This window comes from Charadrius vociferus, unplaced genomic scaffold, assembly GCF_000708025.1.
Source record: "Charadrius vociferus isolate BGI_N301 unplaced genomic scaffold, ASM70802v2 scaffold306, whole genome shotgun sequence".
NCBI lineage: Eukaryota > Metazoa > Chordata > Aves > Charadriiformes > Charadriidae > Charadrius > Charadrius vociferus.
Genome location: NW_009648963.1, coordinates 4388307 through 4408409, shown reverse-complemented (window position 1 = coordinate 4408409; position 20103 = coordinate 4388307). Strand labels below are relative to the sequence as shown.

At 42.3% G+C, this 20103-nt stretch overlaps 1 protein-coding gene across 1 annotated transcript in view; it reads left to right on the top strand.

Moving 5' to 3' along the window:
* PPARGC1A (peroxisome proliferator-activated receptor gamma, coactivator 1 alpha) overlaps positions 1-20103 on the top strand; it is a 64418-nt gene that overhangs the window by 18090 nt on the left and 26225 nt on the right. The window contains exons 3-5 of the mRNA XM_009887645.1: positions 16706-16900; positions 17840-17962; positions 18868-19072. Of these exons, the coding sequence (XP_009885947.1) occupies positions 16706-16900; positions 17840-17962; positions 18868-19072 (523 nt within the window). The remainder of the gene's footprint in view (positions 1-16705; positions 16901-17839; positions 17963-18867; positions 19073-20103) is intronic.

Genomic DNA, 20103 nt, shown 5'->3' with positions numbered 1-20103 from the left:
CCTACCCCTGCTTCTGGGAGTGCAATGACAGATACCAGTTTTATTGTGTGCCAATGTTACCGCTCTGTTTACAGCAGATTTAAGAGTTTACATTAGGCCACAGTGTTATCTTCCAGTTTTCCTAATTCTATCTGCTGGCAATCCCAGCTATGTGGTTGAGGTGGCTGCCCCTGTCCTAAAGGAATTTGTGTCAATTTCTGCGGGGACAAATCCTCCCTGTGCTAAACCGCTTTGCAGTATTTGCTCAAACTGAAATTTTGACAAAGACGTTCTGTCCACATCCACCAAAAGAGATTGCTTTTTTTTTCAGATGCACTTGGAGGTAGATGCGTTGGAAGCTGCCTGTACCTGGCTGATAACTGAGACTGAGCATCTATGTAGCACGATCCATGCCCTTTGCTAATTTGTCTTTGAATGACAAATGTGTCTTCACTGAGTCAGCAAAAGAAGAGAACCTACAGTAGAACTCATTGCCCTTCTATCCCTTTTAACAGAGTGGCTAGGTTTTCCCAATTCCTCCCCAAAATCAGTCTTTAAAAAAGCTCTTATAAAGACATCTCTCAAATGTATTGTCCAGACTGCATTATATTCTCTAGTCATTTCTGATCAAGACTCATCATGTGCTGTTATTTCTTTAGAATCCCTCCTTAACCATACCGGTATATTCCCAATTTAAAAAAGAATTCAAATCTTTGTGAAAATCAAAGTTCCTGAGGTTTGGAGATAGTCCACATTAGTTCTCATCACCGTTGCCCCTAGAGAGTCAAATCTAAGAGCTGAGTGTGCCTGACGTCAAAAAAGAAAAGCAAATTTCATTGCAAACTTCTTCATTTCACAGAGGAACCGTGCACGGTTAGCTGAGGTTCTCTTGAGAGGCTTTAAGACAAGAAATCAGTCAAATTTTGCAAGGCTTCAGTTTTCATTACAAATGCTCTGTTAGTTCTAAAATGACATCTTTTTTAACTTTGAAACTGCTAACTGGTAAGCCAGACCTTTCCCGTGGGAGAGGCCTTAGCAAAATAACTGTGTGTGTAAGGAAGATGGCAGGACAACAGTGTGGCGTAATAATGTACTTGTCTTCAATAGCGAAGGAGTCAAAACTCCAAGGAGACTTGGAATGAAAACCTACAAAATATTGCTGACTGCTACTTAAATGTTTGAATCCATCTGAATTGTTTCTCTGCAAATAAAGTGCATATCCCGGTGCCAAACTTGTACAGTCCAAAATTCCTGGAGATATCTACTCTCTAATTCCTGAATACTTGTGCTTTTGGATATGTGCAGGTGTCCTTTCTGGTTCTGAATGCTACTCGACTAACGAAGGATCAGGGCTGCTTCACCTGGTGTTCTGCCTCTCTGGAATCCAATAATTGTTTTGCATCAGAGTGTAATTGTACCTGTAGGTATTAGACAAACCTGCTAATTCAGGCTGTGTAACTCTTGAATATCTTCCCAAATTGCATTCTATGATTTGGTTAGATTATATCTTATCTCTAACCTTCTTGCTTCAATAAACACACAATATCTAGCCTGTCTTCTCCCACCTTATACACAAGGAAAACCATCAGGACTTAATCTGTTGCTGGCGTTAATGGCATGATTCCTCATCCTAATTCTGATTCACTCCACCTGATATCCCACAAATGCCTTTGAGAAAGTATTTTATCCCTGATCCTATGCCAAAGATACTTTCTTCCTCTGTCACTGCCGTCTGACTTCCTACGGACTTCGTAACTCCCTTTGCAGGCTGTGGTGGATGACACAGTCTTACATACGAAAGTCCACAAATGAATGCCACATCTCAGGCTGTCACTTCAGCTCAGAAGGTCCCTAACAGCAGATCCCTGATCCTGAGCTATTACTGTAGCCAGAAAGTGGAGTGCCTTCACTAGCAAAGAAAACAATGGAAAAAAGTATACGCTAAAAAAGGGGGCAGCAACACAACAGCTTTTTTTCTCTTTTTCTGTCCAGAATGTGGTCGGACATTGCAGACAGCCCGTGCACCACCCTCCCGTGGGCTCTGCTCCTTGGGCCCTGCATGCAATAAAGCTGCTGTCATGGCTGGCTGATGGGGATGAACAAGGGTTGCTTTTGTGAATATTTTTGTTTCTAAGTACCATCCAAATTCTGAAGTGAAATATTTTCCTACTTGGCTTATATTTATTGTGGAATCTTTGAGATGAAGCTCTGCTGTACCCTCGGTTCACTTTCTCCTGCTTATCTTTCCTCGGGGCAAACCTGTCTCTGTGACTATGTGTACAAGTGATGACTTACCCAACAGGCTCTGGATGTTTTCTGGTTTTACCCTTTGTTTTTCCAAGACGCTTTCTGAGTTGCTGTTACAGCCTCTTCCTTCTGTGTTCTGAGGGGTTGGCCCAGCTTTTAGTGTTAAGCTAGGTGGGCTCCATGCTCACTTTTGAAATCAGGCACGATGATGTTCCTTCCCACTGGTCCAAACTTGTCTTTTTTGCTGTACTGTGCTGCTGTTCTCCTTAATATCCGCTATGTCATACAGGTATCCCATGGCTTCCTGGTTTAGAGGTATATCTGACACACCAGCCTTGTCTGTGTGTCTCTCTGTTAACTTCCTCTGGACAACCACATTCTGCAATGCCAGTAATATGTGAGCAAATATGATGGGAACTTTTTCTGTACAAAAATTGGCAAAATCACCAAGTTCCATAGGCGCACAAAATGAGCCCTCCTTAGTTATGTTGCTGTGACCCCAGCACTCTTGACAATCATTTCTCAGTCCTCTTCTGTCAACTGGAAGCTTGGCAGCAAATGCTTTAGGACAGGGACTGTGTGCACTCTTCGCATCCGTGAAATGTTGTCCCCCGCTTGGAAGGGGAGACTGGTGTTGCTGGTTGGAACTCTGCCCTCCACCGTGCCCATGGGGGCTCTCTGGCCTGGAGAAGTTGATTAGTCTCTGTCCATCAAATCCCCTGCTACAAAGTGAGGATTATAATCCTCCTTTCTTGGTCTTGTCTGAACTGTGAGTACTTTCTGCAGATATTTTCCCTTACGATGTGACTGGAGGTCGTTCAGTGCACTAGGGCTGTTGTCTTTGTAGTGCTAGAGTAACATTTAACCAGGAGAAATTTAAGTTGCAGGAGGTGGATAGTAATGTTAATCACCATAATGAAGATGGAACATTATTTTTGCTGCTTGACTGTGGAAGGAAAGGATGAGAAATAGATGGCTAAAATCACTGAGTGTATATTTTCAAAGACAGGGCTTGCTCAGCAGCCAGGTGACAACAGACATGTTGTTTATTTGACAGAGAGGCTGTGAACTTAACTCCTGACTCAAAAAGAAAACTTGCTTCCCAAATGAAGACATATGGAGGGTTTTAATGGCATCTGCAAGACATGTGGCTGTGTTATGCCACTATGCGTGAGCTTATAAAGGCAGTGGGTATATATCTGGTGAGGGAATCTCTGAATTCCACCTCTATTTAAGAGTGAAAACATTTCTCACCCTGAAAAGAGAGTCAAAGAAAAATTGTGTCTGAGAGGACAGGCTTTGCCAGCTCCATGGCAGTCGGATGCGATGCCTGCCCAATAAGGAATGAACTTCTGTTCAGCTGCATGGTTGGGTTGTAGCTTGACCTTGGCCAGCATTTGTCTCTAGAAGTTGGTCTTACTCAAGTTGGGGGTTTTAAATTATATTAACAGTGCCTGGTGTAGTACCCGGTACGTCGTGTGGAAGGCAGTGGGCAGGAATCAATGTGTGGAGGCACTTGCTGCTTGAATCTGGTAAAGTTCCTGATCTGTGCTCGTGTAGTGAGTACCCATGACGGTGTTATCTGCACAAGTGTGGAGAGTTGAGGCGACAACAGCAGCAGGGATGTTACACCACATGACTGATTTCGGCAGCAGTGTCTTTCAGACTGGCTGTAGCATGAGTAAAACGTATGTAAGGACTGAGAACATTTGTGCTTTGCTTTGGAGTTCCTTTATTTGGATATCTTGTCATGGTTTTCAGTGAGGTGCAGATGAACAGGTATCCTGCTTGAGAACGCTTAAAGAGCTCATTTTATATGTTTTAAAGTTGAGGTGGCTTCGTTAAAGGTTGTAGGGTCTTGCAGTTTTACCCCAAAGAAAACACTGATAGCTCTGCAGTTAAGCTGGCAGGGAACTGTGTCAGACTGTGGAACCTTGCCCATATGTGCGAGTCCTCTTAACGCTACCAAATATCATTTAGTTTTCTTCTAAAGTCATGGGCAGTGAGCTAAAAACATCTCGCTCAGATATGTAGTTTGGAATTTCAGAATTAAATGTAATAAAGCAGATTTTTATTTTTATTCTTTTTTGATGAGACACGCAATGAGAGAGTGAGGGCGCCGCGTTACAGTATCTTTTGATTTGCTATTTGCTATGTATTAAACACTTATATTTCAAAGAAGTGTTTGTACCTATACCGAGTGTTTGGCAAATCCAACAGCTCATTAGATGTTAACAATAGCAACGCTGCTAAATACAAAGGATTCATAGGCAAAGTACCCCTCAGGCTATATCTCTGAGAGAAAAAAGTAGCAAATAGAATCAGAAACTAATTAAATAGTCAGCTAAAGCGAGCATAACTTTAAAAAGCTTGAAAACTACCAAAAATGGAAACATATTACAGTTATCTGCATTCACAGTGCAGAACAAGTTTGGTAGTATTTAAGATAATTCTCTAGTGCCTGCTATTTTTAGTCCAAGGGTAAGCTTCTGTAAGAGCCTTTCAGCGTTGCTTCCCTTTAACCTGGCCTAACAAGCTAAGCCAGTAAGCTGTCTGATTTCCGTCTTACAGGAGGCAGAGAGATAGCTAAAACAAACCATTTGTGGTGAAAACGCTCAGCCTATCTTAAGAGCTTTCTTCATATAGATTTTTTTTTTTTTTTCCAAATGTCCCGCTATTAAGCGTTGCTTGTCAGAGACTGAAATGTCAGGCTTTGCTGTTTGGAAATTGTAGAAGCGCTGGAATGAAAGGAGATTTTGTAGACCCAACCTAATGGAAATAAACATTTCTGCGTTGTCACCGGTGAAACCCAATCGGCGCAGTTTAGGCTATTGCTGTCGATGCGTCTGAGGAAAAAAGGAACATACGTAGTTTTTCTCAGGGAAGGAAGGGCAGACGTAAAGGGTCTGGTTTGCTTCTCACTTGCACTTAATCTGTCCTGGTTTAACTCCATTGACTTCGCTGGGTGACGCTTGGTTTGTGCTGCTCTAATCCCAGGGAGAGTCAAGCCGGGGGTGGCGTTACGCTGCCTGTGCCGCTGCCACTTGGGTTCGGGGCACCCGCTGCTGTGGAAACCGGGGGCAAGGCCACATGCAGCTGTAACACACGGCGGTACTCATCCCTGGCTGGCCGTTTGGTGCTTCAGGTGGATAAAACTTTGCAATATTGTTCACTTACAGATAGCTCTTTTACTGGAAATGCTGTATGGTTCCCACCACCAATGTATAGAATGAAGTGCAACCATGTTTACTTTCTTTTCTCTCCCCATTTCCCCTTCCTTTCTCTCCTTTCACCGCCCCCCCACCCCCCTGGTGGTGTGTGTGTAATCCTTACGTACATTTACAAAACAGGATTTTATTGCTACCTAAACACGAGTGGTCCCACCCACTCCTCTCAGCCAGCTAAGCAAGACCTGGGCACAGCACCCTGTCCTCTGTCTGAAACAGATAGAAACAGAGGTCGTGCTGCCTGGGTTGATGGTAGTAGCTCCAGCTTTCTGCCCCCAGAAGTGTCACTTAAACAGTTTTTCCCTTCCCAGGACGTTGGCTCAGGAGTGCTTCTCTTTCGTCTTGGTCTGTTTCCAGTCCACAGCTCCCTTACCCCCCTTCTTCCCCCTCATTTTGGGTGCTGATAGAGCTGGGCAAAATGTCTCGATACGAAGGGAGGCCATCTGAGCCAGGAAAGAGTAGGCTGTGTTGAAGCCGGTGATCTGCAGGGTCCCACCTCTAGTTTAGTATTCAAAAGGCTGCAATTTACTTATTATTCCTGGGGTTAGGCATATCCCGTGGGGTTTCGGCTGTGCATCTAGCAGCTACATATGCTCAAATTATAACTTGTGTTAACTTCAGTGGGGATAACTTTTAAATTGAAGATACACTTGACATGAACAAATATGCACCTTTCCAGCAGGGAATGGGAGCACAGCGTCTACCACAATGTAGGTAAGATGAACCCAAGCCACTTTTAAACTCTTCTCCTTAGTCATAGCAATGTAGTGCTGAGCTGCAAAACTCACTTGATAAGGAGGAAGAATTAGCCCTTACTGGCCTCTGTCTGGACTGCCATTAGTCCTGGGATAGGCTGGTACAGATACAGCAGGAGCTACTGCTCTCAGCTTCAGCTTCAACATACTCGAAGAGGAGAGGACCAGGTACCCAGGTAGTGTAAATTTGCATAGCTCCGTTAAAACCTGTGGAGAGGCCCTAATTTAGAGCAGCTGAACATCTGGGCCCAAGTTCTTTTTCTTTTGGTTACTAGAAGGATTAAATAGAAGTACCCAGAATTATTTATTATAGGTTCTGTGGCAGCATCTCAAAGCCCAATTGTAAATCAGGACACCATTGTAAAAGGGGTTGTGTGAACACATAAAGAAAAGACAGTCCCTGCCTAAAGGAACTTACGGCCTAATTAATAATGGTATTTAGTGCATTGATAAGTACAGCTGGACTTGACTGCCTGTTATGGGTCATTTTTAAAGAGGGAAAAAAAATGCCCAGGTTTATTTTCACCATTTCTGCTGAAAAAGGTACTGGCTAACATCAGTGCCTTGCAAAGAAAAACACAATCTTTTACATCACACGGAGGGCTAGTGGTCAGGAACACACACGTTTAAAAGACTAGCATAGAATGAGCAATAGATTCAGTTTTCACTAAGAAATAGAAGAGAGTCAACTGCAGTGGGAACTGTAGCCAGCACCACAGTATGCATGCACTACATAACTCTGCTAGGCTGGTGGAGGGTAAGTGAACAAGGTAGCCTTAGTGTAAACTAGCAAATTAGTTTTACGTTTTAGTGTCGACTCCATTTTATCAACATTATCTGTGAAGATTAGTGAGTTCCAGGAAACTTAGAAAGCAGCCAACAGTGGATGTGCTTTAGAGGAGGCTTTGCAACAGATAGCTCTTCTGTGATCTTTATTTTTTTTAATGTTTTCTGTTTTAAAATCACCATCTCTAGTTTACGATTCTATTCGCATATACAAAATTGCATTGGAAGAACATTAAAGTCTTAGCACCTAGTGACAAATCAAGGAAATACATAGTTAAGGATATTATGAGACGTCTAAACTAATCCAAATGCTTAACCGGCGGAAAATTCAGACACGTCTCCTCATCCTGAAGAGCGTACTCGGTGGTTGTAGGGGTTTACCAGGATGCACTGTTCAGTCGCTGCTTTTTGAGGCGAGGGCTTATTTGCCTGCTGGGACAAGCTTACATTTTGTTTTCATGGGACTGTAAAAGGGAACTGAAAAGCCTGGCAAAATGCACCTGTGATCTCTGCTGTGTTAAACCCTATACCTGTTAGCACCTTCCTTACTGTGGCATCTCCACATTCTCACTTGGTGCTTCATTATAAAGGAGCCTTTTATTACTTTCCACCTAGGATGCTCACAGTATAGGTACATGGGGTGTTCTCTCAGCTGAGCACCTCCTTAGATATGGGAACACCACTGAGGTTTTTTGAAACTCTTTTAGCATGATAAGAGTAGAGCGCACATATCTAAAGATTCATTTTTTTCCTCTTTGTGTTTATTTCCTCAAGGGTTTTTTATGGCTAATGTCTGCTATCTTTGTTTATTTTATCTATCTAAACCACCTCTCTGAGTGGTACACGTGTCACTCGGCACATCTGCTGGTATATACCAGGAGGATGTTGGAGCCATTGCTGTGACACTTAAAGAGAGAAGTATAGCTACATAGGTAAAATATGTAGAGTAAATGCTTCTTTAGCTTGTAAACAAGTTTTTGTGTTGTGTCTGAATAAACCCTTGCAGCCAGCTCAGACCAGATGGCAGCCTTCCATTAGGTCACAATAAGAATTGATGGGAAGCCCAGATGTATTGATGATGCACTGATCCATTCATGCTGCAGGTCTAAGGAAGAATGGTGTTTTTCTTCCTGTGAGACATGACATGTGTTTGTTGTACCTGTTCAACAGGCATGGTGGTAGGTTTGATGAAGCTGAGCATGCTGAAAAATTAAAACATCATAAAAAGCATTTAATGAAGTTGATACTTTACAAATGCTAATTTCCTGGTCAAATTAAATTCCAATTTTCTAACAGTAAAAGCACCAGATAGAAGTGTCTTATTTTGCTGTTTAAAAAGGAATTTTTGAGTGTGCGTTCTGTTTGCACAAAAAACAGTCTCTACATAATTGAACAAAATTAAAAAATATATGTAAACTCTTCTCTGCTATATTGCATATAATTTTACCTTGAAATTTATATTTGTGTAGAGTCATAAATCTCTAGAAAGAAGTAGGGATTATGATAGACATCCTGACACATCCAATGTAATTAAAACTAAAGCAAATGCAACAACTGAAATAGAGAATGAACACAAGCGACGAGATTATGCTTCATAGTTTGCAAAGAAAGGGTCTGTACTAGCACTCGAGTGCATTTTTTAGAGATGTCTGTCAATATCAAGAGGAAAAAGAAGTTTTTACATCAATTACATGTGTGAAATAATCACTGCAAACTATATGTCACTCTTTTTTTCCCAGAGATGCCATGCTGCCTAACAAAGGTATATGAATGTTGAAAAATTTTTTGTCGGGGCATAGAGAGATTAGTGTGGGCATGTACCATAAATCAAGTAAATAAATAAATCTGAGCAAGCAGTGTTTGAGTATTTGGACTGAAATACTGCTGACACTGTCACTGACAGCTCTGCGACAGGGAGAGTCCAAAACATCTTCCCTACCTAATGCTGTAGCCTGTAGCCTTCCTTCTCCCGCCTCCCTCTTTTTGCGGTACTTATTCCCCATTAGAGCTTGTCTGGATTGGGACTGGACAGGAACTATGACTCTCTTCCATCCTGTATATTTTAGGGGCATAATAAAAAATCTCTACCTGGGTTGTTGCTCAGGACCTTATCACGTGCATGAACAATTGCTGGCAAAAGGGGAAGGGAGGATGGGTAAGAGGCGCCGTGTGCTGCTCCAGGCGGGAAGGTGCTGGGTGGTAGGCTTGGAGGACAGCCTGCATACCCCCTCTCACCCTGGGCAGTGACCTAGTTTTACTTCCCGCTCCCCAGAAGCAGCTCACCTGCTCCTCTGCTCACCCACAAGTCCGGGCAGCAAGCAGACTTCACCTCCCCCATTGCTTCTCTGGCCATCTTGCACAGCGAAGGAAAACTCCCAGCTTTTCTTTTTTTTCTGTGGCTCTTCAACAGGCTCTTCCTCCCCTTTGCGCTTCTGCCCTTTGCCCGCTCTTGTTTTTCCCTACTGGAGACGTAGGTAGAGTTCTGTGCTTCAATGTGGAGCTCTGCCCAAACCCAGCCCACCGCAGGCTGGATGAGACCTGCCAGGTCCTCTCCTGCTACAGTTCCCCACCCAGGAAGACCAAGTGGTCTTCCCCGGCACTGAGCAAGATGGCACAATGGTATGTTCACAGCGTGCCTCAGCGTTGCGGACGTGTGGTTCCTGGTAAGGGTTTGGTAATGCTGTTACAGTGTCAAGTCCTGTACAAGTTAAAAAGCCCCTCTCATGAGCTAACCCAGTCCCAAACATAGGTAATGCATATATTTAGTAATCATCAAATTAGCCTATGTAGTCGGTAAATGTTGAGGCCCAAACTGCTGATAAGATGATTTGCTTTCAGGTGTTTTCTCCATATTGTGCTCAGCATCAAGTATAAATTGAATAGAGTGACCTTTTGATACTGAGTCAAATTGACTGCATTTCCAAAGATTCTGTGGTTTCAATTAGCATAAATTTTTGATATTGGGTCTAGCACCAGTGCTCTGATTCCAGCACAGCAATATCTTATCATTGGTCCCCTTAACACAGTCAACGGCACGATAGCTTGCTCTCAGATGATTTTTTTGGTTTGTCTTTTCCCCAGAATCAAAGATTACTATCATAGAAGGGAAGGATGCAGTTTACACAAATGAAATTGGAATGGCTTGCGAAATGTGAATGAATTTTGGTCAGAAGATGTAAAACAGGTTACAGGTTGCTAGCTGGATCTTCGGTTTGTGAGACTAATAAGTCAATTAGTAGCTCTTCAGTTTATTAGAAACTTAATTGCCAGGCTGTAATGGAAACTTCTGAACTGCAACAACTCGTTAGAAGCAATAAAAAAAAGTGACTTTGTGGTAGAAGAATATTTAGTAGGCTCTTTTAAACTGACGTGTTTAGCTTAGAGCAGAAAGGCTAGATTTTTCACCTGAAAAGGCAGTCCGTCGCACAGGAGCTATGGCAGCATTACTTCAGGTGATCAAGGGTACAATCTTAAAGAAAACCCTCTTTGCAGATGGCCTGTGCCATGGTTTTGTGTTGTGATGCTTTAATCCCAGATACTTAACAGAAGTTTTACCATGTCAGGTGAGCGTCTCTCTTTCAGAGAGAATATAACCTGAGTTCAGTTACCAAGATGAAATGTGAGAACTTTTTGAGACTAGAAATATACACCATGTTGAGTATATGAATAATAGTAAATATTGTTACTTTTATGATGTTTTGATATGTACTGTAGAAGGGAGGGGGGAAATAGATGCTGCAGGTGCTCCCATCTCCTTCTGTCTGCGGACCTCGCGCAGCTCCTTGTTGAGGTGCCGTAATGTCCTTGGGAGCGATGCTGGGAGTTTGTTCCACTCTGGGTACCCAGCTCTGGAAATTAAGCATTGCAGTATCTGCAGCGTGTATAATTACACTATTTATTTAACATCGTTTTGGGGGAGAGTGGGATGACGGAGCATATTGCTTCAGGTCTGTACAATATCTCTAGAAATCTAGTTGGAGTGAAGCTTTTACGTAAATACAGGGATGTAGTCAGTCCTACAGATGAGATATATAAGCAGTCCATAGGTTGGGCAATGGGACTGCAGAAATCAGAAGGCAAGCTCTGGATTCAACTGGTCTTTGCCTACAGGTGCACGTGAGGAGTATGAGTATAGCTGTCTCCTTCAAGAAGAAGAGATCTCTTGTTTCCTTCTCATACCCTAAAGGCATTTGCACAGGGGTGGTGATAATTAATCCCCACATTTCTACTACATATAAAGAAACCTGGCTGTAATTTTCTCCTAGTGGGACTCCATTTTGTTTTTAAAGATAATTGATAGCTCTGGACTTAAGCATTTCAATTATGGGAGTGTCTCTTGGGGACCAGACTAACAGACCTTGGAAAAACGTTCTAATGCAAATGCATCATGTGGATTTTTACTGTAAGACGGTGCAGGAAGCCTAAGGATTTGCAAAGCAGTTGAACAGTAAAATAAAAGCTGAAATACTTCTCAAAATATATAATGGCATGAGACTGGTTGTGAGCAGGTAGGGTGGAACAGGTGGTTCTCCACTTGGCCCACTGATTCCTCTCTGGCCTTGGGTGAAAATGCTGCCAGGTATGGCCAGCTCTAAGTCGAGGAGAAGGAGGCACTTGCCTTGGACGGCCCATTGAGAAGGCAGCAAGATCACCGTGACAGCAGTGTCTGTGCCAGTGCCATGGGAGGCCAGCTTCTTCTGCTCCAGAAGAGGGAAAACTTGGGCTGTAATTCTTCCCGTTCACCATCCCTGACCTCAGCTCTCATTTGTCACTGGCAGGAGCAGGAAGACCGGCCTGCATCCTAATCCCTTCCCTCCCCCTACCTTCCCTGTGCTTCTGCCCAGCCTGCGGCTTCTTATCCTCAGGTGGCAAAGCTCGGTTTGTGGGGCCAGGGCTGAGATACCATCTGCGCCTACTCCTGCTGATGGGAGCTGCTTAGGGCTGGGGTGGTGTTGGAGAGCTTTTTGGTGCCTCCGCATCCCTGTGTGCAAAAAGGGGCGAATCTGAACGCCTCATTTCTCCTAGTGGTGTGAATCTTAAGGACGTTCTTATTCCAAAATGTGTCATTAAGGAATTAAGTCCTGTTGGAAGTCCCAGATGTGCTCACAAGTCATTTTTGTGCTTTTGAAAGGAGTGCCATAATGTATTAGTATTTTTAGATCACTTGGATATTTTCAGCTGGAGGAAAATCTTTTATTTTCTTTGTTAATTGTGCTATGAATAGATCTTAGGCTACTGAGGAGAAATGAGTCGATATGTTGAAACGGTGATCCCTCGTGAGTTGAGGTGTACACCTGGCTGCTCTGAATTGCTTACCAAGCTGGGCTGCTGGAGCAGTGACAGCTTCTACCAGCTGCGGATCTGTCCCAAAGTTTCCTGGGTTTTTTATGAAGACGTGGCAAGCTGCCACTGCTCCCAGCTCCTCGGGGCTGTGGATTAATACCGCAGTTTAGACCCTGATCTTTCAGTATGAATCACAACGGGCCCCTGCGCTGTTCAAGTTATCAGTAAAGAAACTTTAGAGCATCATCATTCATTAGCTGATTTCACTCCTTGAGATACAGTAAGCAAAAGCTGTGCCTGTAATTATCGCAAATGAAAGGCGGAAGGGAATCAACCAGAGGGAAGGTATTGGAGATACTATTAATGTTTAGAAAAGGTGTTCTAAATGATGGGCTTGACCCTTTTCTGGAGTGAATCAGCATACCCGTGCTGGCTGCGGGAGAGCTACAGGAGAGTCAGGACAACTGTGCACTGGCTTCAAGGTTTTCAAGATGGTAATGGTGATGGGTTTAAAACTTTGCATGTTTTTTTAAAGGAAGAAAATTCTAAGGAAAAATCACAACATTGCTCAATATATGCACCCTAAAGGGAAGCATGTGAAAGACAAGGTGGTCAAATCTCCGTTACAGCTCAGTCTTTGGCCTCTGTAATGGGATTGCCAACAACTAATAGGTATTAGAGACATGAAATGCTAACCGCAAGGTGAACCTGGCTCCATCAATAGGCAGAATAAGCAAAAGACAAGGAATTATCAGGGGTAGAGGTTTTAAATACCTTTGTGTGAGTAAATTATCAACTCCATTTCATATAGCTTTTCACTGGCCAAAGAGAGAATATCTCTGGAGACATTTTACTGAAGGCAGAAACCCAATTAGAATATGATTGTTGCACAACTAATAAAGTGTTTTCAGACAGAGAATTATTTTTAGTGCTGTAGAAATATTAAAGCGTTAGAGCAAAACATGTAAAACCAGAGAAGAGCACAGTTAGAAACTTTTCATGGTCTTTAGGCTCCTCAGTTGTTTTTTTTTGAGGATCAGTTGGTGGTCTGGCAGTTTACAGCACTAGCCAGCTTTCCCAGTTGCGTTCATCCATGAACAGTGACACCAATGCCAAATCTTTCTTTTCAGAGCTCATGCCATTCTGGATACGCTAGAAACTTTTGATGTCAGAAAATGCGGAAGCACATGCATTCAGAGGCATACTCTGTTTCCTTGCCTCCTTCAGCTGGGTGAAAATTTACAGGGGTCAAAAAACCTCTGGCCCCTATGTCTTTATGTTAAACTAACAACCAAGGATGTTAAGAAGTGTATGCGGTGTGGCTGGGAAGTGATGTATAGCTGCTTCTGCATTAAAAAGACCCATTAGTTAGCAAGATGCAGTCATGAACTGTTTTTGTAAGTGTTTAATAATTGCATGTATTTGCTGTGTGGCTTTAGATTTGAGACGATCCTCCACCCTTTTTCTTACACAGCGTAGTGCATTTAGGTTGTCTAAATAGTTAGGATCCCCTCCTTTAGACAGAAGAAAACCCTTTAAGTGTGACCCTGCTTGGAAGTTAGGGACAGGGGGGAGCAAGTTCCTGAGGCCACATAGCGCTTCCTCTGACCTCGGTGGAGATCGAAGGTGCTCAGTTCTTGATTCACTGACCCTGTGTGATGCGCAGGTTGGATGCCAGTCTGAAACATTAACTTCTCCGGTGACAGTGCTGAAACCGTGAAAGAGCCTGCATTTGGCCATGGTGTTGCTTCTCCCCAGTGCTGTCAACACCAAGACTCAGGTTGCGATAGCAAAGCGGAAAGCTGCTGCTTCAGTGATTATTGCTCAGATGTTGATGTACCCGACCATCTCTCCCTCCGCACCTCCCCTCAGCTCCATTTCTGCTTTATCTAATAATTGTGTTTCTTTATAAACAGTAGTTTAGGACAATTAGGAGCATTAGCATAGTTAAACCCTTAAAAGGTTATCTCGCAATGTCATTTTCTTGACTAATGTGTTCCTGCTGCCATGTCGTTTGTGAATAGACATGTGTTAGCTAGCTAGTGTGCTTCATCTGTGCTGACTTTGATTTATTTGCTCTGTAAATTGGGACTGAAGCAATAATGGAAAGTGACATTAATTGTTTAACAGAGTCCTCTTTGTCACATCCTGTGCTTTCTCTGGGGTGTTTGAATGTTGAAACTTGTACAAAACTAATTGAAATTGCTGTGATGAGGACCGGTGTCCACTCAACTTTCTGTTCTTGAATGTCAGCGCACTTGAATGTCTGTTTAAAGCACGAGAGCTGAGCAGCTAACGGCAAATATCAGGGTTTCTTCTGGCATGCTATTATTAAAGAAGGCATTCCCTATTAGAAATAGTAACACTTCCAGCTTTATTGTCAGCTTTGTAAACTGCAAGGCTCAGTAAGGGGGGGGGGATGTGTGTGGTGCACCCCACCAGCTAGACTTGCTGGAGAGGTTCCCAGTGCAGGGCTGGTGGTCAGGCAGCCAGATTCCTCCACAGCCACAACGGAGGTGAGGGCTGGCTCTCCCCACCATTCATCCCACTGCCTACTGCAAGGGATTTGAAACACCGTTGGAAAAAAAGTCAGCGCTTTGTTACATTGCAAAGCGCTTCTTCGCCTGATAACACCTTTTTCATACTTTCCTAGAAGTGACACTGTAATTTTCCTCTTTGCCTCTCAAAAAGTGACTGTGAGAAGCTGCATATGGAGTGCAGTTTTATTCACATGATGGCTTCCCTCTGCTTATTTCCGTCCTCTGCACACTGAATTATCATGGCACTGTGCATGTGTCTGCTTGGTATGGTGGAAATCACCAGATACTGGGACTTAGACTCTTTTTCTCAGTGGCCAAGCCTCTTTTGGCCTCTTAAGTAAATGCTTCTCCTTAGCATTCGCTTTGCCTGAGTGTTTATTTGTTTCTTGGGGATGATGCTGTAAGCACCAGAACAGTCTGTGCTCTGCCGTAGCTTTCTAGCTCGAAGACAGAGCTTTTCTGTAAGAAGCCGTGAGGTGTGATTTGGCAGAGAAGCCTGGCAGGAGCAATTATCTGTGTGGTTTATGAGCATCTCTGTTCGGAGTCAGACACAGTATTACTGAAAAAAGTCATGCTGAGGGCATACCCAGATTCACTTGCTTTTTTTTTTTTTTTATTTTTCTGATGTGTTACTGCAAATGTTTTGTTGTTGACTTTTTTAACTGTTTTTTTTTCGATGGGAGAGCTTTTATTTGTCTTGCTGCCTTATTCCTTGCTAGTTCACTTTTAAATGATGAGATTTGAACTCAGCTGAAATCTCTTCACAGTGTGAACCTGGAGCGTGATGAACCACTCTGAAGGTGGTGGAAAAACTCCCAATTTGATATCCTTGGAATCAGTGAAGGGCTTTTCATTTCTTTTAATAGCACTAGGATCAGCCTAGGAATCCTAGATAATTGATCTGTCAAGATCAATTTCCAATATTTCTGAAAAATAAGTATAATGATTTTTACACAATTCTATTCTTGAGAACTCTCAGTACTCCAAAAATCTGTACCTTAATATACAGTAGGGACTATATTTCATTAAAAAATTGGAAGGCATTTAAATTTACTCAATTTGACAAAAAGAAGTCTTGTTGCTGAAATAAGATATCTAATATAAATTAACATTACCGCCACATCTGATTAGAAATTAATCTACTTTTTATAATTGCAGTTGGAATTAGATAAATGCATACAATAGTCACATTGAGCACTCAAACGACATAACTCAAAAGGACAACTTCAAAGGCAACCTGCCTAATATGTCTCTTTAAAAGAAACTCCAAGAGCCTGCCATCCACAATATGAGTCCTGATGGCTAGTCTTATGCCAAAATGCTCAGGAATGAGAAGGTTTTTGCTTGGTTTTGGTGCAAGGATTTCCAGAAGTATGGAAGGGAAAACCTTTCTCCCTTATACCAGGCCGCATATGTGAACAGGGTTTTCCACATTTCACCGGTGATTCATTTTGGTCTTCTGATTAGCTGTCTTACTCTCTGATTCTTGGAATTTTGTCAGGTCAATTAGCTGATGTTCGACGTTGAAAAGAGAAAGGAAGAGACAGCCTGGGCTGACACCGTCATTAGGTGTCAGCAGCTTAGGCACATCCTGTAATACAATCCCTGGGTGATTACTTCTCGTTGTTAACACCGGATAAAAAAAAAAAAAAAATTGTGGAAGAAAAGTAAACTAGAGCAATACAGTGTGAGTGCAAAGAGGTTTCTCTTGAGCGCAGAAATGGATAATTTTATGGCACTTAATCACATCTTCCAAGACGCGGTTGCAGGGTACCTTTTCAAGGGCTGGTTTAACTGTGTTTTGACTGCTTTTTCACATACAGAGGCATGGGTTTGTTCCTTTTCTCTTCTCACCTGGTTCTGCTTTTTGTTTTGTCCCCTCCCACAGAAGATAGATGAAGAGAGCGAGGCAAACTTGCTAGCCGTTCTCACTGAAACACTGGACAGCATCCCTGTGGATGAGGATGGATTGCCTTCATTTGATGCACTGACAGATGGAGATGTGACCAACGAAAATGCCGCTAGCCCTTCCCCAATGCCCGACGGCACCCCTCCAACTCAGGAGGCAGAAGAGCCGTCTCTAGTAAGAACCCTTCCTACTGTTTAACAGGAATTGGATGTGCCTCTGGCTACCCGCTGCATGGGTATGATGTAGTCACAGTAAGGTCTGGACTTTTCATTTAGACTGGAAAGGAAAATCAAGTAAAGAACTGAAAATTAAGTGGGGAAAAAAAACCCCACCAAACAGCCATAGGATGACTAAAAAGGCAATCTATTAAAAAGTGGGTTGAAGAGATTGTTTTTGAGATTCTAGTGCTAATGGCTGACATGTTTGCTTATCACTATGTTCAAATAAGTCAGGGTAAGGGGTTTTAATTCATATTTAATTTCTTGGGGCTGTTCTTGTATATATGTTTAGACGTCACTTTTAGTGATCTGAAAAGAAATGTCCATTGAGTCTAGCAGGATGTGGGGCTAATTTTGTGCCTTTAACATTGATTTGACCAGTAAGCACCAGCTTAGTGCTAATCAGGGCAAAACTGAACCTTGGGTGAAGATGCGGGTGAAACCTTATATGCATTTTGCTCAGTAAAACCAATTTGAGCCCCTTGTCACTGGCTTCTGCAGAAGCAGAACCAGATACCTGCATCTTGACGCTGTATCCATTAGTCTGTTAAAGTTAATGCCTCTGTTTAGATCAGAGGCCTCTTCTGTCAAACAGATTGCCGAGAATTTCATTTTGCCATGGATTCAGAAATCCAAGACCCCTGTCATTTCTGCTTGCCCCACAGTATACTGCAGTAAAGGGAGCAGAAGTAGGCTGCCGGGCCAGAAGAAAATGAAATCTGTTTGGTCTGGGGAATATCAAGACCTTCTTTCTGTTTTATTGTACTTTGCTTGCTGAAATTGATATAGCTACCTTTAAGTAACTATGCAAAAATGTAGATAAGTCGTTTTAATCCATAAGGATGCATAACCTTATTCTTTTCCTTCCACCTCCCTTTCCCTGATGTGTTTGTAGCTTAAGAAGCTCTTGCTGGCTCCAGCCAACACTCAGCTAAATTACAATGAATGCAGCGGTCTCAGCACACAAAACCATGCAAACACAAATCACAGGATCAGAACAAGCCCTGTGGTTGTTAAGGTACAAACTTAATCTTTGTAATAAGAAAAAAAAAAACCACCAAACCTACAGAAAAAGTGTAACAAGGTCTTTTATGCTTTCAGCAACCGAGCAAGCAGTAGATCCATATGTATTGTATTAATCTGCCTACTATCTTGCAACTGCTTTAAAAAAAAAAAAAAAAGTGAACAGATTATAGACTGGGTTCCAGAAAACCACCTGAGCTCCTTTATGCTCTGAATATTTCATTTATGCTTTTTCTCTTGGCAGAGTTCAGTTGTAGTCCCACCGTCTGTTACTTTATTGATATACGGAGTAGTAGGGGGTACGATAAAATTTGCTGATGGGCTGGTGTTGTTTATGAGTGACTCCAGGATGCGGGACTGCCATTTTACCAGCTGTCTGAGCTAAGAAAAATGACACTGGATTCTTGGCAAAAGATATGTATCAGCCATTAATTGGATAGAATGGGGGCTCTGACATAATTCTGTTAGCAGGCAGTATTAAACAATGTTTGTCTTGCCGTTCACTGTAACTGAAAACAGAGCATTTAGGGGTACTTAAGAGAGTTGTGAATACTGGGCTCAAGCAATCAGCAGCAAATTAAGGTTTAAACCAGCTTATTTTTTTGTTCACAGTAAAGGCGCTGTAGGGTCTTGTTAGTTACATGTTGCTGAGTAGGAACATTGAAATGTAGGAGAAATGAAATAAAAAGCTGCATAAATGTCATTTAGGAATTTTAAATGTAATTTTCTTTCCTTGTTCTGCAAACAATTATTCACAGCTCATAGATCTAGTACACTTAGACTGAACACTTCATTGAAAATCTCATCTCTTCAGAAAACCTATATCCATTCTGATAAGGTTCAGCTCACTAATTTTAGCTTTTTTTATTTTATTTTACTTTATTATGTCCTGTTTTTAAGACTGAGAATTCATGGAGCAATAAAGCGAAGAGCATTTGTCAACAGCAAAAGCCTCAAAGACGTCCCTGCTCTGAACTTCTCAAATATCTGACTACAAATGATGACCCTCCTCAGACCAAACCAGCAGAGAACAGGAATAGCAGCAAAGAGAAATGCACCTCCAAAAGGAAGCCCCATCTGCAGTCTCAGACAAATCATCTGCAAGGTAGGTGTGGGACCACAGAACACAGCTTTGGTACCAGTAGTAAAGCAGGGAAGCTGAAATACCGCAGTTGTGAATACCCTCGATACCTCTTCTGTTCTTTGGATTAGTATCGTAAATCCGGCATCTCTTCTGTGTAGGGAGAATTTTAAAACACTGTAATGAAGTTAGAATTAGTTAGCTAGATTTAGCTTTTAAACAATTTTAATCCTGTTTCTATTGCCCTCAGCTTCAGAAAAAGAATCTCAGGGAAAAAAGTTTAACAAATACCATATGTTAATATACCAAGCTAGCTGGAGATACTTATTCACACAGAGTACTGTACTACTAAGAAATCATTATACCCCTAAACAAGCTGGGCAGACCGGTTCATTAGTGAGCTTTCTTTTTTGCTAGCGTAAAACTGAAGGCATTGTTAACCTGCCACGTAGTCCTTAAGAGACAATAAATAGTGCTCTCACTGCTACAGAGAAAGCAATAAATGTGTCATTCCTGTTAAAGCTGGAATGCTGGTTTGTAATTTTATTTTGTAAATAGTTGAAAGTTTAGCTGCCATCCTGATCTTTCTCTCTCTTTTTAGATTCTTTATGGCCAAAACTAAACACTTGTGTTGACTTCTAGTATCTCCCCCTGCATAAAGACCTGGCCTATATTACAAGTAGCTTCTATAACGACAATGCAAGAACTTAAAGCTCACTCTCTTGCTTTCTTTCCCCCTCTTCCCCAGCCTGTTTTCCCAAGATAAAGGAAAGCTGTAAAAGCTTACAAGCCCAAAGGGAGCTTTTTTTAAAGTTGCTGTTACTTTAAAATACATCTACGTATATATATTGGCCTGGCGTCTAGCAGTCCAGGTGCCTATCTCAATCACATCAGTGTAAATCCTGGATGACTCCACTAAAGTCAATGAAAGTTATCTGGCTGCAACAGAGATCAGGATATGACCCTACATATGTTGTTCTGGTTTTTTTTTAAAGCAACGATTGTAAACTATATGTTTTCCTCTTTTCTCCTCCCTCCTCCCTGCGTTTTCAGCC